The 25,767-nt window shown below is 41.6% G+C and overlaps 2 protein-coding genes across 2 annotated transcripts; both read right to left on the bottom strand.

Annotated features, from left to right (window-relative positions):
- Positions 1–521: 521 nt before the first annotated feature.
- Positions 522–5,410, bottom strand: gtf2h3 (general transcription factor IIH, polypeptide 3). The gene is made up of 13 exons (XM_071531697.1): positions 5,159–5,410; positions 4,975–5,054; positions 4,306–4,412; positions 4,040–4,194; positions 3,552–3,614; positions 3,283–3,312; positions 3,137–3,165; positions 2,967–3,041; positions 2,807–2,860; positions 2,357–2,425; positions 1,639–1,774; positions 1,489–1,525; positions 522–1,260 (listed from the first exon to the last, which is right to left on the bottom strand). The coding sequence occupies exons 1-13, from the start codon at positions 5,166–5,168 to the stop codon at positions 1,191–1,193; spliced, it is 915 nt and encodes a 304-aa protein (XP_071387798.1). The 5' UTR covers positions 5,169–5,410; the 3' UTR covers positions 522–1,190.
- An 853-nt stretch (positions 5,411–6,263) lies between these two features.
- Positions 6,264–9,426, bottom strand: LOC139654584 (Rieske domain-containing protein). Its single transcript, XM_071531702.1, has 4 exons — positions 9,177–9,426; positions 8,352–8,579; positions 8,005–8,039; positions 6,264–7,475 (listed from the first exon to the last, which is right to left on the bottom strand). Exons 2-4 carry the CDS (start codon positions 8,560–8,562, stop codon positions 7,185–7,187), a joined length of 537 nt encoding a protein of 178 aa, XP_071387803.1. The 5' UTR covers positions 8,563–8,579; positions 9,177–9,426; the 3' UTR covers positions 6,264–7,184.
- Positions 9,427–25,767: the final 16,341 nt, after the last annotated feature.

Below are 25,767 nucleotides of genomic sequence, written 5' to 3'. Positions count from 1 at the left end.
TATATATATATATATATATTTTTTTTTTTTTTTTTTTTTAACTTAGTCTGTATTTTTACTTGTTATGTTTAGTAGTTACTCCTTTAGTTAATAGTGAGTTCAATGACATGTTACAGTAACAGAAGTCACTCAAGACTTTTTAAAATTATTGATAGGAACTTTGTTGTCATCATTAAAAAGGGACCATTAACAAATCTCAGGCAGATAATGACCCATCAAATTTTATGCAAGGGCCACACCAAATCGGGGAATCATAGAAGATTTTGGGACGTGAACATAACCTTCATGTTTTTTATACACAAGTAATTCAGTACTCACCCATTTTGAGTGAACTCTTGAGTAATTTTCTTGAGGAGTAACCAACTCTGGTGTAAAACTTAACACAAGTAATATATTTACATCTCTACATGTCATTGCTGAGGTTTTCCCTACCAGAAGAACAGCAACAAAAGATCTGTGGAAGACGTACCCTGAAACATATTGTATAATTAGGGACATAATACAAATATATTTCAAGAAAATTATTTAATTATATAAAAATTCACATTACAAAAAATGCCAAGAGTTACAGTGTTGTTTCTAAAACAGTAACTACATTTACATACAGGCTGTAAGTGGATTATCTTTACCCAACACCACTGAAGTACTATGCTATGCACTTACAGTTTATATTAAATAATATGAAAAATATAAAAAAAATATATATAGCCAGTTTTCCTTTACGGTGTTCATTTGAGATCAGTATGAAAAGTTTAGGAAGAAAACACTTGCGCAGAAGTGCAATAATGTGATGAGGATAAAGAGTTTGTGTGCAGGCTTTTACATTATGTTATGTTATTATTATGTTAATATCCTCAGGATTATTCAGAGGAAACCCCACTTGTTTCAACAAGGATGAAATTTCATTCGGGTTGGGATTAACTGGGTTTTGGAGAGATGAGGTCAGAGTTTGAGATATTAATTTGAGATCAGTTAATTTGGAATAAGAGAAGAGTAACCAGATAACTGGATTATCAGCCTGCATATAAAGGCAGCCAGTGTCAGTCAAACCAACATTTTCATTTAGCCCTACTACCTCGAAGGCATATCCAGGATAACACTGAACTTAGTTTACTATACCAGACAAAAATGGTATACTTAGTACTATCAAAAATAGGAAATGCACCATATTAGTTTAATCTCAACTCAAATCATGTGGATGGTTTGAGTTTCTTCTTTTTTGACTTCACCATCTGTGGCAATTGGATTTTGAAGGCGGTCCTACAAACAAAAGACAATTTAGATATTATTAACCAAAATAAACCACAAGCAAGCCTGACACACACACAGCTAGAGCTACAACTTAAAAACAGAGGAGATGAGAGTAGACTTCATGATTTCAGATGTATACCATTAGTGTTTAAAGATAAAAAAAAAAAAAAATGGATTGAGGGTTAATGCTTTAAGGTGTGGTGCATCTCTTTAAAAGAAAATAAAAATAATACTCACTCGCAAGTTGTACAGATGGGACTGAAGTTGCAGAATACTTAAGGAGAAGACGAGAGAGAGGAAGATTTAGTTTGATCACAAAACATAATTTCAGTTTTGCCAGTATGATTTTTTTTTTCTTTTGTTAATTTAACTTGGAATCACACTTACTTGACAAACACACTGAGCAGACGTAACCGATTTCGATGAGGTTGCGATGGCAGAAGCATGCGGCTCTGTAGTCGACGTGTGCGGGCGGCGGCAGCACCAGCTGGGAGCGCTGCTCAGAATCAGGCAGGAACACCCACTGTTCAGAAAACACAAATCAAATCGTTTCTTCCATGAAAATGAGATAACGCATATTCTCGAAATCTGTAGACTCCCGCATACGGTCGTAACTTACAAGAGCTTTATTTAAAGACACAAAGTTTTGCTCAGGTATCTGAATAAACACTTCAGTGGGGCCTGTATATACTGTATATACTGTAGGTGAACAGGAAGGAAAATGGTCCAATCAGAGGGCAAAGGTAATCGCGTTTTATAATGAGACAAATCAACACCTAGGAGATAAAAGGTCCTTCCAGGTGACAGGGTACGACCATCAAAAATCATCTAATCAATAATCAAAAAATGATTAGCAACATCCATAAATGTATACACTACATCCAATATCAAGAATCAAGAAAGGATAGAAAAAAAAACTACAGGCTATGAAAAAAATGGAATAAATCACAGCTAGAAATGTGAAGTTACACCAGAGATAATCGTCTCTGTATTGACAACAGTACATAGAAACAAACTTACAATAGAGAAGAGACAAATAAAAATGAACCATAAAAAAAACACAAACCATATTCTCAAAATGTGTAAAACTACATTGTGCTCTCACCAAAAGGTATTGTGCCAGGGCGACCTTCTGTGGGATCTTCAGGTACAATCCTCCAGTTATGTCACAAGCCTAGTGAAACAAACAGATGAAGGTGGAAAACCTGGCACTACATAGAAAAACCACTGATGTTCACTTTGAATACAGGTTAGGAAAGCACAGTACAACCACAGTATCACAACACCAAACCCTTGGTAGTATTAATATATTGAAAAAGATGCCTCACCATATCCACATTTTAAAGAATGACAAGACAAACTGGTGGGAGAGCTTGCAAGTTTGTTCTACTACCTGGAATTGCTCCACCCATTTAATACTCATAATCAAGTAGTTTGGTACTCTTTTGTTTGGCTTTGGGATGGCATTTGGTATTATGATACTTGGCCGGGTGTAGTATTGTAGGGTAAAACTGTAGTGGTGTGACAGTCTTAATAGAGCTATAAAGAAATTTACCTGCTGAAGGAGACCTGAGTCTGAGTCCAGCACACAGGCATCTATCAGGATATTCTACGTCAAAATACAAAAACACAGTTGAAACTTTTTTTTATTGAATGAAATGTATATATTAGTTGAGAGCAAAGTGGTAAAACACAAGTAAGATCAGCTGTTTTACCTGCTTTTGGGACGCAAAAATGACATTCATGAAGTTCATGTACTGGAGGGCGCAGTCCTCTGCTGCTTTTATCACCTACCAAGTAAAGACAATACAGAAATTAGACCAGGCTATTCTAATTAGACCATTTAAGGCTTACAAATATTCTAATTAGACCATTATGGACTTACCAATATTCTTGATTTCATCTCTTGTCCAGCTGAAAAAAGAAACAGGATACATTTGAAAAACCTGTGAGAGTTTTAAAAACATAAATAATAAAGACCAAATGAACAAAATAATTACTTAAGCTTAATAATGGGAATTTGCAATTTACCTTCCAGCTCCTTTGTGACTCTGTGAATATCTGAATATTGAAGGTTCAAGGAACATTTATGAAAAACACTGCTCAGCCAAGAAAACAATTGCAACCTGATGCAACAGTTAAATCTGGCTTAGCCAAGGGAAACTATTATCCAAGCAAGGGAAATTCCTCCAGTCCAGTAACAACATATAAAAACACAACTTCCATCCTCCCTCAGACTCTCACCGACACACATGCACATACAGCGCAACCTATCCTTAGACATTTTATGGTAAGGATACAGCAGAGAGCTTTGGCAAGGGATCCAGCCAACAAAGTATCTGTGGAGTGTCCCTTCACTTCAGCTGTAAACACATTAGAGACATAAACAAATTCAAAGGAGGTTGACAACAGACAATTAACTAGATGACACAATAAAACACAGCCCACAACTCTGAAATAAGTCGTCTCTTATCAAAGTTGACAAGGATGTGAAGCAAGCAGAAGCGAGGCGTTTAGATTGTAAATTCTGAACTGTGAATAAAAATGTAGACATAACTAAAACTAAAGTAACTACACAGACAATAGAAGGGTCATTTTCACATTCAAAATAAATACAACTTTTTGTAATAAAAGTATCCCCTTTCGCTTTGCTATTAATATATTGAGAAAGCACATCCCCAAAAGCAGTACACTAATAAAATAGATCACTTACTTAAAATAATGTTAAGCAAGTAATTCATATATTTTAAGATAATTTTACCAAAGCATAAAACAGACTTGTACTCACTTCTTGACATGACACTCCTGATCTCTTCGGCAACAAGGTTATTGGCCACAGACAGAAGCTCATACTTCCCGTCCCCGCTGGAGGAAGCGTCGTCCCCAGAGCCGTCTCCAGAGCCGTCCCCGGCTCTCCATTTCTTGCAGGGATACAGGAAGTGACTGAGACGAGAAGCAGAGGGAGAGATGTAAACACAAAAGTATTGATGTGAACGCACATGCAGCACTGACAGTCATCATTTCACCTCTGAAACCGCTGTACTGGAGAGTTACCTGTCTTGACAGTGGCTACCAACGATAGCCAGTTTGTTGGTTCTGGTCATGGCCAAATGGGAGTTTCCCATCACCATGACAGCATCCAGACACTTGGACAGGGTGAACTGGAAGGAGAGAAGAGGCAATCAGGTGTTGTTTAGACTCTTAAGGTGATGATACACAGGCATATTTTTAGGGCAAATATACATTTCTCACTGACAACAATGTATAAATTTGAAATCTAGCCAAGCTTGATAGGACAGCAGGCTCTGCTGGCAAGGTTTCGACATCAACCAATCAGAAACAAGGAAATTGGTCAGGCGACCTGTCCTCAGCCCAAAATATTTCAGAAATTGTCCAACTGCTAGACAACTAGGAAATAACAGCTGATTCTTTTTATATAACATTTTATCTAGCAAGCTAGCTAGCCTGTAATACACGTTATGAAGTTCCAGTGGTTAACCTTGATAAAATGATTAAATTATTAAATTTCCAGTAGAAAAGAGGAGGCCAATATGGCAGTGATTGCAGCAGTACGTTATTTCATGCATTTTCACTCCTCCAACTGTCAAATTTGTCAGTTATTGCTCATACTCCCAGCAAATTTTGCCCCAAATTTGCTTGTGTATCACAAACCTCAGTCTGGAGCCGATTCATGAGTTATAATAACATGCAGCTTAGTATCACCTGTGGCTCCCGTTGAGCTTGCTGGCCCCACCATATGGGGTTCACATCCACAACGATGACCAGAAGACTGAATTCATCCTCTGCAGGGAAAGTGGAAATCACAACTTCATTCCCATCAGTCACTTGTCAACTTGAATGTACAGTAAGTAACTTAAAATCCATAACATTAGCCGATATAACATACCCGATGCCATGACGAGTGGATAATGTTTACTATGAAGAAGGATCACAGAAAGGTGATGTTAGTGTTAGCCAGGATCTTGATCTTCTATCTGTCAGCTGCCATCTTTGATGGCTTCAAAACTTTACACAAAAACATCCGCAGGGGCGCGACTGCTTTTCAAAGGTCTGGATCTCCTGGGAACATATGGCTTCGTCAAAACTGCTCGGTGAAATTTATGAACACCAGATCTAACCGTGCCAACAGAGGCAGTTTGGCTACTGATGCTAGTGATGCACACACAGAATGGATGCACCGCTCTTGGTACGTCATCAGACTGCGACCCTTCTTCCTCTTCTCAGCTTTACCGGTATTCGTTGTATTACCGCCATCTACTGGTTTCATAAATGACTAATCTTCTTCTTCTTCTTCTTCTAATTTTACGGCGGTTGGCATCCAGCTTATTGGTGCATTATAAATGACTAATCATGTCATTACTAGTAATTAAATTATTTCTTCTAAACATGTATCCTGCAAGAAACCAATCAAAACCCTACAATTCCTTGCATTCTCTGCTCATTTTAACGCTGTTTTCATTGTAAATTGTTGTTCTCCACTCTCCAGCATCCTCATCTCCATCTCCTCTGGAAACATGCTCAGCTGTTTCCTGTTCCTGACAATAATCACACATACCTGTTGGATATTTCCCTATAATATTATTAATATGAACTCCGTTTCTTAATAAGGAGTTATAATGGTTTCAATAAAATCAGTTTTTCCCTAATTAATATGCTAATTTCTGCAGCAAGGTGCTCCAAAATCTAATCAAATCATCTCCTCTATAGGGGGAACCTGTGGTGTAAGTAAGAAGTTTCTATGATATATATTGTTCTGGCGTTATTGTGCCCAGACAGACAGACAGACAGACAAAGATGTCACCATGACAAAATAACATCCCACATACCATGTACAATAGAGGCGGGACATTAAAATGCTCAGTCATTTTTTGCTACCAAAATAAACAGTATATTTGTAGTACATTATGGAATTACTACTATTATCAACATTAATATTCTGTAGGAATACACATTACATTACAAAAGACTGCAAATCCAAAGAAAATGTCCTATAATAATTTTCTAATTGTTAGATAGCTGGAAGTGCTAGATCATATGACTATTGATTTTCTCAATGTCTGCAGTATCGTTCTGTTTATTGATCTTGCTACCACAGAAATATGTCAATCAAAGAGCAAAGCACCAAACGATAGCGTATAGCTGAGGAGACCAGATTTCAGGATTTCTCTGAATGTCCGAATGAAGCGGACTCATCAAGGGCACATGTCCTCTGCCTGTGACCAGACTGTTGAAATGCCCCATATTTTCTCCTCATCCCATTGTTCTGCCACCAAGCACAGACACTCTTTTTTCACATATTTCCTCCTACATCCTAGACTGACTCTCAGAGCTTAGGCAGGTGGTGGCTCAGTGGTCTAGACTCTAAGGCACATACAGTAACCGTGACGTCCTGGGTTCAAATCTGGATCAGGACCTTTGTCGCGTGTCATCCTCTTTCTCTTCCAACCTTTCCTGTCTCTCTTCACTATCAACTATCTAATAAAGGAAAAATGTCCAAACATAATCTTTAAAAAAAGACAGAAGAAGCCTACAGGCAGTTATTTTATAAATGCACATTCTCACAGACTTCTTATTAATCTGATTAACAGTCAAATCAACAATTAACAAATGGATCATTGCAACCAAGTAGATCATTTAAACTTTGTCCTTTGGCTCTTGACACTTTTCCCACTGAAAGACAAAAAAAACGTCACAAGTGGCCTTGAAACTTTATAAGAAAAGCTGCCATGGGGCGTCCTGGTGCCGAAGTGGTCTGGGGCGTGTGCCATGTAAGCGCGACATCCTGGGATCAAATCCGGTCCAGGACCTTTGCCGCATATCATCCTCCTCTCTCTGCCACTCTTTCCTGTCTCTCTCAACTTAAAAAAAACTGTCTAATAAAGGTGAAAATGCCAATTATCACACAACTCTGGCTATTTCTTGGGCTTGGGTTTTGGCTGATTCTTGAGCAACACGTCCCTGTATCTCTCGGTCTGGTAGGTGTCCGACTCGACGGACTCGCCGCAGTCGTTCAGCGTCACGTACACGTCCCCGTTGACCTCCGTGACCCTGTGGATCCTCTGTTTGACCCCCTTGGAGCGCCAGCGTGTTCTCAGCGGTTTGGCCGTGGGATCGTCCACCGCCTGGTAAAGCCCCTCCCCTTCTGCCAGTGTGATCTTGTACTTGTGCCAGGGACACACGATGCACATCCGCCCGTCAAACTCCTGAGAGCGGCACAGGATGGAGATGATGAGAGATGAGAGAGAGTAGAAGTAATCGTGGTAGTATCAGTGCGAGTAGAATTACATCTGTATAGCACTTTTCTACACAGTGTTTTGCAAAGATACTGTTGTATCCATGCATCTGTATTTCACTCACACTTTTTGTTTGTTTGAGCTTGTCCTTAGCCTTTTGATATGTCAGAATCATTGTTTATTGTACAAATGTGATTTATTAATATTTCCATTTGTCTTTAATGCTGTAGCCCATGACAAAGTGGTCCTAATTTTATTGTATCCTGGTTTTAAACTTTGTGCTCTTTTCATAATGCTATAATTAACACCACAAAAGTACAGGGTGCTCCAATGCTGAAACGTTGACAATTTCACACTCAAAAACTCTCAATAACTCTTAAACCAAATGGACTTGTGCAAGACTGTTTCCAGTTTTGGGATAGATGTCGGATAATGACTGACAACTTTCTTTTTTTTTGGTAAACTAGTCCTTTGATAGAGAAAACAGTAGCCATCTCACCTCAATGTCTCCTTGCTGTAACGGACCACCTGAATCTGCCAATGGAAAACACACACACACACACACACAAAAACAAACAAACAAAAAAACAATGGAAAAACATCAATGTCATTCTACTCAACAATATTTCTTTTGAATTCATTTAGCAGTAGTAGGCCACCACAAAAAGCAGATTTACACCACACTTAGAGAAAATATGGCATTAGGAATGTTAACATTTATCCAAAATGTTCCAACAGGAAGCAAACGAAGACAGTGTTTAGAATTGGAGCTTTAATTAGAGCCATCACACACATAATCATGACCAAAAACACAGTCCCTCACACACACACACACACACAGCTTACGGTAGCAGCGCATGTCCATAGCGTGCAGCTCCCCCTGGTGGTACAGGACCAGTATATCTCTGCTTCCATTCACCAGCTTGGTCACACGCCGGGCCTGCACTATGTCCTCTTTCCTCCCTATGAAGTGTGAGGCAGGGGGAGGTGAGGAGGAGGAAGGGGGAGAGGGAGAGGAGGTCTGGGAAGTCTTCTCCTCAGAAGTCATGTTGAGCATTTCCTAAAGCAGGATTCCTGGTAAATGAAGATGACGAGAGTATATAGTTTAGGTGAGGTAACAAGAAACACACTCTAGAATACAAAATAAATAAATTTAAAAACATATTTTTTTTTGTCACTTTGTCACTCGAAAGGGCCACTTGTCTCCAAGTGGCCCTTTGGAAATCCGCCTATACAAACATTATCCTAGAAATAACATTGCCAAATTCAAATTTTTGGTGGTACTGTTATCAACTTTGAAACTGGATTTGGTCAGACCTGTGAGCATGAGCATATCCATCCCATCCCTACCACAGAGGAGTAAAATAATTTTTGCATCTCTTATTTTGTGTAAAAATAAACATGTGAGTGACAGACAGACAGAGAAAGAGAGAGAGAGCGAGAGAGAGAGAGAGAGAGAGAGAGAGAGAGAGAGAGAGAGAGAACACGCGGCCCAAAGCAGATAACACACAATCAGTTCCAAGACCGAAAAGGTAACGTCAGGCATGAATCCAACACAGGAACACTCTCAGGTGAGGAAACAAATCCTGCTCTTTCTTTTCATCTTTTATTTTACTTTTATTTCGACACGTTTAAACTTAACTGCCCAGTCAAAATATGAAACAAACTCACCTTTTATGTGGCCTGGTTGCATCCCTGGTGCTGAATTTCATGTCTGTCATATTCTAAATTCTCTGGTTGCCATAGTAGTCCGTCACATGACGTCCGGTAGCCTAACTGACGGCTAAAGCTAGCTGCTAACAGGACGTTATCTCGCTAAAAAGCTCAGCGGTTATCTCGCTAAAACATACTCCACTTGAATATATTATCTCTATCAAACAGGCCGACTGTGTTTATTTGGATACTTCTGAAATCATAAAACGCAAACACTAATAACTAGTATCAACATTTCAAGAAGGCTTTGGTGAGCCTGAGGAAGAGGGAAGAGCCAATGTTGTGTGTTACGTCGAATTAAAGTCCGTAATGAAACAAGCGCTCAATAAGCCACTTCCCCTTTTGCTTGCTCACCTTTAGATAAGATGAATAAATACTTTACAAACTGAAGGTGTAAATAAGTATACAGAATATATACAAATAGAACTGGGTGGAAAACGCAATAGAAAGAAACGTGTAGGTGGCATATCAGATTAAAATGATGACAGAGGTTCATAGTTTAACAGCTTTGGCATTACAAGAGGCTTTAACGGCGGAGATGTGTTCAAATTGCTTTATAAAAATTACAAAAATGGTTTTACATGAGAAAACATAATTGTGGATGTGAAGGTTTGGTGACAGAATAATCAAATTAATAAAAACATAAATAAATTTGTTCTTATTGTAATTATGAAAACCAAACATGACATTTCATAAAGAGAAATGAGAATAAATCTTAAACAGACTAGCAGTTAGGCCTCGTACGCAATAAGATTTTGTCCTGAGGAAACCCTCTATGTTTATTATTGAATATGGGTTAGTATAGAACTACATAACTGTCTATTCTGTATATGGGGAGGAAACAGAAGAGTGCAACCTAGGGCAAGACAGCCATACATTTTCCTGTTGTACCAACATCTGGAGAGTGAAGAAACGGTGAGATTAAACTATTAGTCATTATATTGGACTTAATTGGACTATTACTCATTAAATTGGTTTTAACTGGACTTAATCTTGCATGATACCCCTACACTAGTCGGTGCAAACATAGCTGACAAAGCAGACATAGTTTAAACCACTACTTGAATCAAGTAGCCTAAACAAGATTTTATGTAGTTTCAGCTGTTTTGTTCCTGTTATTTAACCCTACTTTTAATTCATGTCTGACTTTTTATTGTTTTGTCTTGTTGACTATCTATCTATCTATCTATCTATCTATCTATCTATCTATCTATCTATCTATCTGGCTGGCTGGCTGGCTGTTGTCCATTCTTTCTTATCTTCTTCTTCTTCTTCAGTCTGGTTCAATATGGCCTATAACATAATGGTAAACCAACAAAATTGCCAGCAATAGCCTCCACTACAATACAAGAGCATATAATTTCTCTCCATCTTCTTGTCATAAACGATAAATAAAATAAAATTAATTAAAAGTTGCCTAAAGCTCCACCATGATAATTAAAGCAGCAGTAGGCCTATCTACATTTCACAGTCGTTTGCAAGGCAATGCGGGCAATGGGTTTCTTGTGGAAATGCCTTGCTGGGACCATCTCACCTACTTAGTCTAAGTAGCTAGGCTTTGTCTTATACGGATTAGTTAGTCTCTTTCATGCTGAGGTTAAGATAATTTGACCGGCTGTCCGGCTGAAAATGCTGCAGCCAGTCTGACATGATTTGTTAATTTCTACCACCTGTGGGTCTGTCAGGAGGTAAAAGAGAGTGTCTTTACTCTCATAGGACGGCAGAACCAGCGGGAAAGTGTGCGCCCACTCAAACCCGTTTTGGTCGTTATGGAGATGACGTCTGTGTACGGAAACGGTGATTCTATTCAAGCTAGCAACTTTGTGAAAAATTAATGCATTTTGTCACGTCAGTTTACCGTCTTGCTCATTCATACGTCTTCTATTGGTATAACGTTTTAACTGGAGTGAAACAGGTAAGTCTTGATGAGATTAAGCCTATAAAAGAGTTTTATCAAGCAAAACTTCCTAACTGCTAAATCATGCATGCACGCAAATACGTTGCGTATGGCTTTGGAACTATTTTATTATTTTGTAGCTTTGGAGTTAAGATTAGTTATATGAGTTATGAATGAATTATATTAGTTTGGCACACTGCAACACAACAGACCAATGTGTAGCGGCTCCCGTGATGATCAGGTGTGAACAATTTGATATTAGCCTATCTCCCTTCTTGTAAAGCTTTTAGTCACGCTCAGCAGCCAGAAAGGTGATTTTAAATCGCGCTACAGCCCGTCTTTGTTGCGCTTCTTGAGAATAATTAGTTGCAGGAACAAGAGCATGAAATCCCAACATGTGATGCTTGCAGGATCCTGCGCTGACACTGTGGGGGGGCAGCGGCTCAGGCAAAAGGAAAATTAACTCAAACGCCTAGAACCATTGAGGCTAGGAGTGGAATGATGTTTTTTTTAAGTCGTGTACTTTATTCATGAAAATACTGCCCTGTTTTAAATAAACAGTCTGTGTCAGTGGCAGGGGCTTGAGCCCTGTCTGACCTTGTCATGCACATACTTTCATTTCATACTTTCATCCTAATACTTCACATCGCACTGCTGCAGCTGTCAGCCAGTCTACTGTACAAGCCAACTGTTGCTTGAGCCTGTGCCTGCTATATTTATCATATTTGCCTCCATACAGCAATGCGGCGCGACTGTGCGGCCCGCCCCCCAGCTCCATCCCGAGAAAGTGTCGAGTTTCAGCATCATACCAGTGTCCTGCGCTCTGCCTGCCACCACAACAGTGCAGTGTGGTAGTAGTAACACAGTGACCAGCTATATCGGCCATCAGTCTGTGGCAGAAATCACAGAGGGAAGGAAGGAAGAAAGGATGCAATGGACTGCAGCAGAGAGCTTGTCTTGTGTGGATTGAATTTTGAGTTACTTTTAGTGTAGGTTTAGGGTGAAATAGGTGAGTGTTGTACAGTCATTCCTTGTTCATGGTGTCTTTGTTAGACCAACTGATGGAGAGACGACAGCAACATCTCTGTCCTGCTCAGGGTCGGAGGAGTGAAGAAGAAGAAGAAGAAGAAGAAGAAGAAGAAGAAGAAGGGGAGGTAATGAAGCTGTGCCTGTATGAGTGTCTGAGAGAGGTTGGGCTGGAACGTCACTATGCCAGGTGAGTCACACACATGTAGAAGCAAAGATACACACACACATACTGTAAATGTTGACACAGGGGATCGAGATTCACACTCACCTGTCTCCTTCTCTCTGTCTGCCTCTGATTCTGTCAGATTTACCTCCATGGGTGTGAGTCGAGCAGCTCACCTCTCGGCGCTGACCATGGAGGACTATCCCGTCCTGGGGATCCGCAACATGGAGGACAGGGCCCGGCTCTTCCATCTGATCCAGGTGGTCAAAACTCTCGACCTGGAGGCCCACGGATACGGAGATGATGACGATTATGAAGTCGATGGTGATGCTTATGATGCTGATGATGTTAACGTCAATGGTGAGGATGGAGGTCATGAGGAAGACGCATATGATGATGATGTGACTCGGCTACATGCAGCCTCTTCCTCCAGACCGTCTCCCGTACGCAGACGACTTGATTTCGGCTGTGAAACAGTCGACCGTCATCAGAAGCGTTTTCACGGCCCCATCGGTGCTGTTAATGTCTATGCAAGTCATAATTCTGGCAGAAACGATGGGTCGGTCCAGCCGAAGTGTCAGCCATACCTATGCAGCTGGACTTTGACAATGAAAGTGTAATTAAATGTGGATGCAAAGGGAGCTGCCACCACCACAGACCGGGCGTCCATCATCACACATCCGATCATCACACAGGAGCAAACGCCAAGCCGGACGTTACGAGACGGTTGCCCCTCTGCAGCTCTCAAACCAGATCATCACCGAGGCACGTCTCCGTCCGCCAGCTGAACCCCAGGCACACAGCAGCAGCAGCAGCAGCGTCGAAGTATAACACGAAACCAGTTGGTAACAAAGATAGACTGGCAATCTCCAGGAGGGCAAAACCTGACACAAGGATAGAGGAAGGTGGGACTTGTAGGCGCACGGCGAAACCCACACCTGTTTATGAATCAAAGAGAACAGCTGGCTACAACTACGGACTACCGCTGAGTTCCCCTCCCGCTCCAAACAAAAAGTGAGTTGTAGTGGTTCATCTTGATCCCTGTTTGAAAATGAATATCTCACTGGAGAAGGCTGTGATGATTTATGCAGAGAAAGAAAGTCATTTAAAGCAGTGGTTCTCAACCTTTTTGGCTCAGGACCCTTTTAAAATGAAGGGATGCCTGCTCTTGCACCCATCACAGGCTGCATATGGTGGTGAACAGTTCAACCAAAGATGGGTTTTCCTTTTTTCAGGTTGTTTAATTTGATTAATTATCAGAGGAGGCGTAGAGACGATTCAGTATTTCACAAGACAAAAGCAAAAATTATCAGAATATCTGCAAAAATATACATAATAATACATTTGTGTAGTAGAAATATGTTTTTTTCCTATCCCATAAATCATCTTGCGACCCCCCCCCCCCCCCCCCAACCCATGACCCTGCGACCCCTCACACCGCCTGGGGGGTCCCGACCCCCAGGTTGAGAAACACTGATTTAAAGTATTCCCATTGCTGTTATACTTGCAGAGATTTCCTAGACATGCACTTCTTCTTATATATTTCTTTTATGTGTTTGCATCTCTTTATTTTACAAAGTTTGCATGTAGTTTGCATATGAGATTGCTTCCTCCAGCCACCGTCATCCTGATTTTGACTGTGTGTATCTTTGTGTTTGATGTGTGTGTGTGTGTGTGTGTGTGTTTGTGTGTGTGTGTGTGTGTGTGTATGTGTGTGTGTTCTGCAGGCAAGCAGGGGAGCAGCGGATCAGCGTGTGTGTGAGGAAAAGACCTTTGACACGTGCAGAGGACAGGAGAGGAGAGGCAGATGTTGTGACGACTCAGAGCGGAGAGTGTGTGATCGTCCATGAGGGCAAAGAAGCTGTGGATCTCACACAGTACATACTGCAGGTAGATTATAGTGCAGAGCGGAGACAATCATCAACAATAAGACAATCGTACTGCTTGTTCTGTTTGTGTCACGCCTCGCCCCTCTGCCCCTCTGTCCCTACAGCACAGGTTCTACTTTGACCAGGTTTTTGGGGAGGAGAGCTCCAACGAGGAAGTGTATCAGAGAACGGCTTATCCTCTGGTGCAGCACATGCTCAACGGGTAGGGTAGCAGTGATGTAGTGGTGCTGGAGGAGGTGGGTATACTGTCACCCTACCATCCTTACATCACAATCTATTTAATTTTGCCTGGTTAACTGGCACCTACACATTAGAAGACTGTTACATTATACAGGATTGGCAAGCTAAGTGCAGGACAAAACGTAACAGGGCCTCACATACAGTGTAGATAAGAAATACTGTGTAACACCCAAGTATACAGTACATTCACAGCTGAATTATTCTCCCAGTAAAGCAGCATTGGCATAGTCACAAATGTGCAAAGTACAACTATATTGATATACAGCAAATAATGCTTAATAACATGCAAATTACAAATGATAGATAGCATGAAAAGCTTATATCAGTGTCCATGTGCACATAAAGTTTTGACGTACTAATACCCCATTAACACTTGGGTTAATCAAGTATTCAGTTTTTGAGTTGACATGAGTAAATAATATATTTGCAATAACCCATAAAAGCTGTCTTGACTAAAGGAAACATGAATAATATATTTGGGACAAACCAGTATTACTGAGGATATTGACGCATGTGTACACTTAATCTCATGTACTGTCACTTTTTCAGATTTGCACAAACTGGGTTTCCATGGTAATATTCCCAACATTCAGATTATTCATGCATACAGTATTCAATTGATATTGATGGGCAATACATGACAATACATAAAAAACGTCTTATCCTGACTAAGACTTTAGCAGCTATATTATCAAGCTGTGATTCAGAATACTATGTGTGTGTAAACACATTCAGCGTGGATAAGATAAAAAGTGGGCATGTGCTTTATGCCCACTTTGGGTAGTGTCTGTGTACCTGTGTATATCTTTAACTACAGTACAGTGTCTTGTGTTTTAATTTAATGTGCCACACAAAAAGCAATATTGCTGGTTACACAATTTTTAGGTCTCACACAATGCTCCTTTCCCAAAACATAAGTATGCACTCACTTTTTAGTAATGTCTCCATCCACACACTATGCTATAGTCTTAGTTAAAGCACTTCAAAAGTATTGTTGGAGGAAACACAATACTATATATGGCTAGCAACAGTGTGTTGACTTGACTACTATACACTTCACAACGGTGACACTATAATATGATACAATGACTGGTGTTACGCCGGTGTGTGTGTGTGTGTGTGTGTGTGTGTGTGTGTAGCATGGTGGGCCATCCTGTCTACAGGTGCTAGTATTGGTTTCAATAGAGAATTTTTAAATACTATTTTAGAGGCTTAGGTGTGTGTGTGTGTGTGTGCTTTTAAGAGCTTGCAGGAGTTTGAGGATTGTGTTTTCTGGCGGTGTGCATGCATTTGTGCTTCCTGACTTTCTACATTTGTGTGTGTGTGTGTGTGTGTGTGTGTGTCCACAGAGGCCAGGCCACCTGCTTTGCGTACGGCCAGACAGGTGCAGGGAAGACTCACACCATGTTGGGTTTGTCTCCTGGGCGACCGGGGCTGTATGCGCTGGCGGCCCGGGACATCTTTGCTCACCTGTCCGCCACACACACACCGTCACCACTGCTGCTGTATGTCAGCTTCTTTGAGATCTACTGCGGCCAGCTGTACGACCTGTTGGACCACAGGAAACGGTGTGTGTCTGTATAACTGTAATGTAATAATATAATTTTTATAACTTTATTTGTATAGCACTTTTCTAAAAACAATGTTTACAAAATGCTTTACATACAATAAAACACAAAGAGACAGTGATGTAAAAGTACCACAATAAAATTAAACAAAGTTGAATAAAAAATAATAAATAAATAAAAAATAGAAATAAAAGGTAATACAAGACATATACATACAAGTAGAAAACAGATGCTACTAACAACTAAAAACAGATAGTATTTTACATTTTAAAAAAATGAAAAAAAAGATGGATATTGAAATTAGGAAAGATAAAACGATGACCTGATTGCATTTTATTAAAGATGGAAACTGATTATTTAAGTATATTGCTGGCATTTACTTTAAAATTCACAAAATATTTGTCATTTCATTATAAATCCTACCCCATCTGTCACCACCATCTACATTTAATCCATCTCCTCCTCTCCTTTTAATATACTTTTCTATTATTACTATTTCTTTCTCTTTTTCCTCATTCTTGGCACTGTGGTCTCTTAAAAGTCTTGAGGCCTATCATCCTTTTGATGATAGCGATATCCCAAAATCCATAAATTCGTCTTTTTACAGTTGATGTATGTTAAGTTTTGGATGGATAGAACAGACATTTCTATTCAGATCAAGACTCTTGAGTGAACTTTTGGCCAGAATACCTAAGATGGCTGCCAGGGAATGTTTGAGTATGTTGTTCGCTTGGAGACTTGGAGGTGGTCTTCCAACTAAATATATATCATATATTTCATATTTTTGGTATATTTTCATATTGTATGATATATTTGGGTATACTTTCATTCTTATGTTATTTTGTGCCTCATAATAATGCTGGAATTTTTCCCACCCTTCTCATTCATACCTTCCATCTAATGTTTGTCTAAATTTGCCAGTTGCAATCAATTGTTTTCCCTTCCTCCCTCTGTACCCCTCTCCCTTTCTTCCTACTTTCTGTAGGTTGTTTGCTAGAGAGGATGGACAGAAGGTGGTTCACATCGCGGGGCTGAGTGAGGTCAAAGTGGACTCAGTCAGCTCACTGCTGGAGGTTAGACCCTCTCCATACAACTCACCTCATTCCCATGCTATGTTTCCATGCTATGTGGTGTCCTGATTAACACTCCGATCTTTACGACGTGTAAAAGAGTTAAATCCCAAAGTAAGATGTCCACCATTTCAAGAAACTTGATTGCTGGCTGGAAAGTAAAACATTATGGGTTACTACCTAACCATCTTAACACCTTTGTTTACCAAATAGTTATGCTTTTGATGTTCTTGAAATATTAACTGATGAATTTCAGCTAGAATATGTTTTTTCCCCAAAAAGGAAATGTATAACATTTTGGAATGAAACCCTGTCTGTCATGTCTCACCTGTTTTTTTTTAAAGTATAATTGCGTTTCTATTGCACTAAAGAAACAAGTGCACTAGTTGCATACAGTAAATATACACACGCTTGTCTCATTGGGGTAATCCTTTGCCTCTGTCCGTCCTGACCACCTAAAAATACTTGGGACATTACCCAAAAAGAGAGATTTCATGATATACAAAGGAGTAAAACTCTTTGGTTTGGAGTTTGTACCTGAATGAAACAAAAGTCCAAGGCATTCTTCTTTGAAAAACTCTCCACAACACTACAACACTCAAATGTTGGTGTTTTGAAAGTGTTTTAAATGTCCCCAGATGAACCCATAAAAATAGTGCCTTGGACTCATTTCATTTCATGATATACGTTTGAAGAAGGAACAGTCCAGTGTAATCTCAACACCACCATTTCCCTTCCTTCCCTTATCTCTCCCTCTTCCCCTCTCACCCCATCTCCTCCTCCTTCCCGGTCGCCCTGAAAGGTGATCTCCTGGGGCACAGAGGAGCGCACCCAGGGGGCGAGCGGGGTGAACCCACTCTCCTCTCGCTCCCATGCCTTGCTTCAGATCCAGCTCAGAAGTCCAGAACAGCAGATAGCTGGCAGGTCGGTGGCAACATCCTATGTGTTTTATAGCGTGGGCTTGTCATGGTGTGTATGCTTACTGACAGTTTTGACTCAATTTTCTGCTTAAAGGATTACCACACTCATTATGTCATAAGATTACATAAACCAAGCGGTATTAGCACAAAATGATGTGTGTGTGTGTGTGTGTAGGATGTGGTTTGTGGACCTGGCAGGTAGTGAGAGGGCATCAGATACCAGAGAGCCCGACAGGCAGAGTCGTATGGAGGGAGCAGAGATCAACCAGAGTCTATTGGCTGTAGGTTACACACACACACACACACGCACACACACACACCCAGATTTAGTTAGTTAATGTCAAAGGCATTTCTAAATGTACGGTGGGATTAAGTGTTTGCTCATTTGTAAATGTTTTGTCTCAGCTTAAAGAATGCATCCGGTCCCTTGATCAAGAGCAGTCACACACACCCTTCAGACAGAGCAAACTGACCCAGGTAAAGACACACACACACACACACACACACACACACACACACACACACACACGCACACACACACCTCAGACATTAACACAGCAAGACATTGGCGACTATAGTGCACAGCATACATGGCATGGCTGACTGTACCAGTTTTTTTTTCAACATATTTCTTCATCTTCTGTATCATTCATCTCTTCTTTCCATATTTGATTGGCTGTGTTCCCGTTGTAGGTTTTGAAAGACTCCTTTGTCGGTAACTCAAAGACATGCATGATTGCCAACATTTCACCAGGTCACTTAGCAAGTGAACACACACTCAACACGTTGAGATACGCCGACCGGTAAGTGTGCGTGAGTGTTTGTGTGTATGTGTAATGGGACAGGATGGGATATGTCAAAAAGGTTTAGTCAGCTGTTTGGAGCATAATAGGAAAACTGGGAAAAGTTAAGCTATAACCTCTCGCTATACTGTATGCACTTAGTTATGATTTAGAATGTTTTCATTTTAGATATTTAGCAGGCTTATGTTATGTGCAAAGACAGGAATAACTGGAAATATTTATACTACCACAAGTATCCCCTATCACAAGTAGCCCCAGCAATGAAGTGTTTTTGTAGTGTAGTGTTTTTCAAACTTTTTCTTTGGGAACCAATTCCAAGTCATTTTTCTAGCCCCAAACTGGTTTTGCAGGCTATTGAGTCAGTTAATCTAACATAAGCTTACCTTTTGGATAGTAACATAGTAACCTACAGTCTATTACTCAGCCTGCTTGACATTGCAGCATCTTGGGGAAGCTTTGGCAACATAACAAAGCCACAATTTTTATTTTTGGCTACCAACCTAAAGCCCTACTGGATGTAATTCAGTCTGCTTCACATCATGTGACTTGGGGAGGCTTTGGCTACATAACATAGCCAGTAGTTTTAAATACAAATCTCTCCAAAATCATTTGCTGACCTACATGTATTTTCATCTTGCATTCACCCAATTTCGGCTACTGACCCAGTGCTTGATAAAGACATGTGTATGGGACAACAAGAAACTGGCAAAACAAAGGCTTTTTGTTCATTGTAGTGTTTGTGGTTGTAGTGGCAACGATCAGTGACTGCTATTTGAGTTGCTATGTCTGTTTACATTTTCCACAGGGTGAAGGAGTTGAGGGGACAAGGAGGAGCAAGAGGAGGAAGAGGAGGAAGAAGATGCAAGAGAACCCCCTCCCCAAAACGTAACCAGTCCAGCATCAGCAGCAGCGGTGGCAGCAGCAGTATCAGTAACAGCACCCGAGGGAAAAGTCCCCCTAAGAAGCCGAAGTTGGGGAGACAAAGACAGGCTCCAGGCCCCACCACACCTACCAGAAGGGTGTCGATAGGTGCCGATATTTTCTGCTCCACACCCAAGAACAGCAGAGGGGAAGAGGGAAGAAATGGAGGGGGGAGAGAAGGAGAGATTGGACTTGAGCATATTACACCAGTTAGAGGTTCCCTGGGAATAGGTAGGCAGAGGAAAGAGGGAGTGGGTGAGAGGCAAGATAGGAGAAGAGAAGATGAAGAAGGGCATGGTGGAATCGAGCGTACAGGTCACACAAATAGAGACCGAAACACCGGGGCAGGGCTGGAGGAGAGACAACCAACGGAAGAGCGGATTCACTCTTGGGTCACGACTAGAGAGGGAGCGGCCAGTGCAGTTAAACTGTCTTTAGCCCAAAGGGAAACTGGGTCCTGCCGTGGAGAAAAGGAGAAACGGCAAAGGGAGACAGAAGAGGAGAGGAGATGGAGAGAGCAGAGAAGACAAGTGGAAAGGAATAGAGGGACACACGGTGAACTGGAAAGGATGGGGGGAGGGGATTTACAGAGGGTTGGAGAAAGGGATGAGGAGAGAGAGAAGCATCTGAGGTGGTATCACCAGCAGCTGCAGCAGCTCCTGCCCTCATCTGCCTCTCCATCTCCGTCTGTCCATCTCTTTCCTTCACACTTGGTCCCACCGTCTTTCTCTTCCTCTAACTCTCCGTCTGTCTCTCTATCTTCCTGCCTTTCTCTCCCACACTCTTCCCACTCCTCTGTGTCTCCCTTTGCCTGTCAGGGTCTGGAAGAGGTGCTAGGTGCATACAGAGCCAGCGTTCAGGTTAGGGCTGATGTTCATGGAGGGAACTTGCATTGCCCCAGTGGAGAGATTCACTCGCACAGTGAGACCTCTCAAAGCGACAGTAATAATGATGAAGACGATCACGATGACACAGGTGGTGTTGGTGGAGAGTGGAGGGTTCCTAGAGGAGAAACGGAGACAAGAGCTGGAGGAGAGAGAGGTAAAACTGAGAAGAGGAGGCCATTAGAGGGAGCAGGGGAGGGAGAGGCAAGAGGAAGGAGGGAAGAATGGAGGCCAACTGGGATGGAGGGAGAACAGAGGAGGTGGGCTTGGGTGGTAACAACAGAGAGAGAAGGAGTAGACAGGCTGATTCATGGAGAGGCACTGGTATCCTCCAACCATGATTCAGAGGAAAGGTGGAGGCCAGTAGAAGAGGTCGAAGAAGTAATGGACGCCTCGGATATCCTGATTGAGGGAGAGTGGAGCACCGAGGAGGAAGAAGGAGAGGGAGTTGGCGGTTACGGTTTAGCGTCCGCACACAGTAACGCCGACAATAACAGCCTCTTTCACCACCTCCAGCTCCACCACCCTCCTCTTGACCATCCACATCCGCATCAACGGGCTCCGGCGGAACGGCCCCTCTCCCCAGCCTGTGACTGCACCGACCCCCTCCCAACCCCGGGCAAACTCAACGATCTCTCCCTTGAGTCAAAAGACACCAATCACACCTCCAACCTCCTGCCTCTACCGTTGCAAAATGTCAACCCTGTTCACGCCCCGCAGAGAACGCCATCGAGCAGCGGCAGACAGAAGGCATCATCATTGGCTGGTAGAAGAGAAATTTCAAACTCTCTACCAGCAACACCCCCTCTCCCTACTTTCTTCACACATACTGGATGTAAAATACCTGCAAAGACCCTCAACAAATATTCTGAAGATCCAGCTCTACTATCAGCTGCACTCATTGCGTCTCTTCCTTGCGCTCAGGTCCACAACCATCCAGACGTCAAAGACAAAACCACCGTTTTACCCCCAGAAGAGACTTCTGCTGATTCTCTCAGCGGCACCATGGACCCCCTCAGCCTCTCTCTGCTTCAGGTGGACCGACGGGCCGCCACAGCCTCCTTCCTCCAGGGGGAACAGAGCATCGCCTCCCCCTGTCCCCTCGAGAAGGAGAGGGGAGGAGATAATAGAAGGGATGTGAAAAAAGAGAAGCTATCATGTGCAGGTATGGCTGGGAGGGAAGGGGTAGAGGAGGAGGAGGATGGAGAGTTTCGCCTGTCTCTTTTGGAGCAGCTCAAAGCGAAGACACACTGTGCTCCCACCTCCAAGCCCATGATCGCTAATGATCACACCGAGCGAAAGAAAGACATGCATGGTGGCGCACACCGTCTTCACAGAGTAGGTGAGTAAGTATGAGTGCTTATGTGTGTAATTACCAGTCATGAAAAATGAGTGGATGAACAATTGCATTCATATATGGTGAAGGAAGTAAACTTGACCCAGGGATTCTGGAGCACACTGAATAATCATTTATTAGGTGTGAGAGATTTGTTTCAAATGAAGATGCTGCCTGGGTCGTGTTTTGCACCTAATAAATAATTATTCTATGTGCTCCAAACTCCCTGGTCAAGTTGACTTTCTACTACTTTCTGCTATAGTACTATAAGGCTGTATTCATTATTTCTGTCATTTCTCTATTCTTCATTATCTATCAGATATAACGAAGCCTTCTCCCCCTGTGGTCACCCTGGTCTCCCTCCAGGACCAAGGGAACAGTCAGAAACCCCAAGCCCAACCAGGGAATGAGGTCCTGGGCAACAAAAACCCTGCTTCTCCCCTTAGACCGTCTCCACACCCTCCTACACAAACGTCTCTCCTTCAGTCCATCTCACACTCTGTCCGGTGCTTGGGGGATGTTGCCCCAAACATTTTAATGCCTCATCTTACCACACAAACGCCACCAGAACACGCACACCACGCCCACAACGCCCACAACGCCCACAACAAACCCGCCTCTAGCATCTCAACACCCCAGTCAGGAGGTGACTTGGGCCGGTTGAGCACAGCGTCTCACTCAGCAGGTTCAAATCATCCCAGCAACTCACACAGCTCAATCACAGTGAACAGTTCTACAGAATTGAATAGTCAAAATCAGCAAAATACATCCATAATCCATCTGTCGACCCTGGAAGACTTGGATCACGCCCAGTAAGTACCACAAGTCTCCATATACTCACAATTTGCTCTATACCCCACCCCCTTCCCAAATGAGTGATGGTCCAAATTGAGACTGAGAGGCTTCCGCATCATACATACAGATGATCCAAAGTTACACATTTCTAATTATGTTTTAGCTGATCGAGAAATCAAAGACTAATTTGGCCTGTTCATCCCACAGAAATGTAGAATTTAGGCCTCTTTGGTGCCAGATTTAGAAAAGCTGCTGTACATTTTAGGATAACCAGGATCTAGAGCCTATTAGTATAAATGACTTTCTTGCTTGCTTGCTTTCTTGCTCTCTTTCTCTCTTTCTTTCTTGCTTTCTTGCCTGCTTGCTTTGTTTCTTTCTTTTCTTTCTTGCTGTCTTTCTCTCTTTCTTTCTTTCAGGTGGCTTGTTGTCCAGGCCCATTGGGAGCAGCTGGAGGAGATGGAGGCCTTGTGTCGTAAAGAGGGGACATTACTGTGCCAGCAGCCTGATATGGTTAGAACAAAAGTCAAAACCACTTGCAGCTGTATTGTGTCTCCCTCTTTGCTCTCTATTTTTGCCTTTTTTCATCTCTGTTTCCCTCCCCTGTTCTCTATCCCTTGCTTCCAAAGAATAAATATACGTTATAGCACTTAACATTGTATTGTCACATCTCTCACTTTTTTATTCCTGGGCTTATTGTTTATGTGACTTATTCAGCAGCTGCACCTAATGCAAATTATCTCTGGATAAGAGTTTCAGCTAATTGCCTAAATTGGCTTAAATTGTAACTGCTCTGTCTACTAGTCAGCATGATGCAGAATGTATGTGGGGCATAAATATGATGGCCTCCTGGATTTAAAGGGACATTTCACCAAAAACAAAGCTGATTTATCTTCATTATATTACATGTATTTCAACACGATCGACAGCTTTGCATAGCCTTTTTAATAGCTATTGAGAGTAAATGTGAAATTGTCCACAGATGGAAAATAGACATTGCCCAAAGCCTCAGTGAGGGATACTGTTGGAAAAATACAATATAGGGCTCCAAATGAAAACAAAGAATTACCAAATATCCTATTAAATAAAAGATCATAGCAGAAATCTTTGTGGCAGGATTAATTACACCTAAGGTAAGGACAAAATAGTACTTAGGTCAACTTTCTTGAAATGCCCCTCGAGCAAAAAATAGTCTTGTCTCTGTTTCTGTCTGTGTTACCTCCCCATCTGTCTCTCGTTGCATTGACATACTTCTCTGTTTGTCCGTGTCAGTTGCCTAACTGTCTGTCTCTCTGTCTATCAGGCGTTCGGGGAGTACGTCCACCGGCTGGAGGAGATCATGGACAGGAAGGCTCGCTGTGTCCAGAGCATGAGATCTCAGCTGCAGCCGTACCTTCAGCCCAGTCCGTCCATCCACCGGCACAGAGGAGATAACCACCATCCAACCACCTGAATTAACTGGGTTTATAAGCAAAGGTTTCTGCATTATAAGAGTGCAGCCTGTACTCCAAGCCATGCAGTCGAGGAATGCCCAATACTGCTTTTCACTGCCGACACTCATTACGAGTCCAGTCCATTACTTTTAATGAACAAGTTTAAGAGACTAGAGGTCACTGGACACTTGGACAAATAACGTGTGTGTGTGTGTGTGTGTGTGTGTGTGTGTGTGTGTGTGTGTGTGTGTGTGTGTGTGTGTGTGTGTGTGTGTGTGTGTGTGTGTGTGTGTGTTTGTTTTAGAGAGTGTGTGCTGGCTGTGCTTCCTCTTACATCCATGTGTATGTTACTGTGTACCGGCTAATACAGACATCTCACCAATTAATGTATTAGATCATGAAATTCACCTTTTTTTTTTTACTGTTAATTTGATCTAAGGATTGACTGGAAATGTAATGCACTGCTGTGGAAACTTGGAGGACTAATATTTATAAATTAAGTTATAGTTGCTTACTTTTAATGCTTACATTTAACTTACATGACTCAGGGGGGCAGGACTGCAGTACTGAAGCCTAGTCTTGGTCTTTAGTCCAGTTTTGGGATTTTGTCCTGTCTAATTTTTCTTGGCCTTGGTCTCATCTCATATATTTTTTTGATGGTCTTGGGTAGAAATCTTGCAGAATTCAGTTAAATTAACAAGACCCACTTTAAACATTGTGCTTTCCCAAGTAATGTGTTCTGTTCCCCTGAAAAACACTGCACATAATAATTTATTATGTGCACCTCTTTCATTTGCATTCTACTTTGATATTGGACTTGACTTCAGTTCTTCCGGTCTCATGTCTTGACTTGTATTTGACTCACAGCCCCATTGGACTCGGTCTTGACTTCAACTTTATGTTTGTTCAACTCCGACAGAAACTACAACTCTGACTCAGGGATAAGCTGACAGTCTGAACCAAAGATGCACAGCTGATATTTTGCTAGCCTACTTTAAAGTAGAGCTCAGATAGTCAGCTGAAGTGTTTACTTAGCAGGTGGCAAATGGACTGTTCTCTAGTTTTGTATTTTTGTAAAACTAGCAAGACATTTTGAGTCTTGGCAATGAGAGAATGTCTCACTAGTTAGTAAAAGCATTTTAAGTTTTCAGCTGAGTGGTTTACTGGTTTACTGGAACACAGGTGGCGATGGTCAGAACCTGTAAGATGTAATTAAATTATTTTGTTTGAAGATCTGAGCATGTGTTCTGTCTGGTGAAACGTTTATTTTAGACAGTGGACGATTTGTTTTGGGATAGCTTGCAAATAATGTATGTTTCCCCATAAATCTACTGGTGAATGAGATGTCATAACCATTGAAATTGCCCTCAGAAATTAGTCGACTATATCACGTTAAAGATTTGTAGAGAAGGTGAATAGAAAGTATAGCTGAGCAGAGCTGTGAGAGTGAATTAAATCAATACAGAACTCAGTATGCTACGATACATTTTGGTAACTCATTCACCATTAGTAGTAAACCCATCCATCACACAAGTCATTTTGGCTCAAGGGGAAATATTCTTTGAAACTATGGGTCTAGATAAAAAAAAGATGCAATCACATTT

Source organism: Centroberyx affinis, unplaced genomic scaffold, assembly GCF_046629955.1.
Source record: "Centroberyx affinis isolate AG114_WGS23_722 - 3 ecotype Tasmania unplaced genomic scaffold, CSIRO-AGI_Caff_v1 ptg002114l_1, whole genome shotgun sequence".
Lineage (NCBI taxonomy): Eukaryota > Metazoa > Chordata > Actinopteri > Beryciformes > Berycidae > Centroberyx > Centroberyx affinis.
The sequence above is the reverse complement of the archived record's forward strand: the minus strand, read 5'-3'. Positions and strand labels throughout refer to the sequence as shown.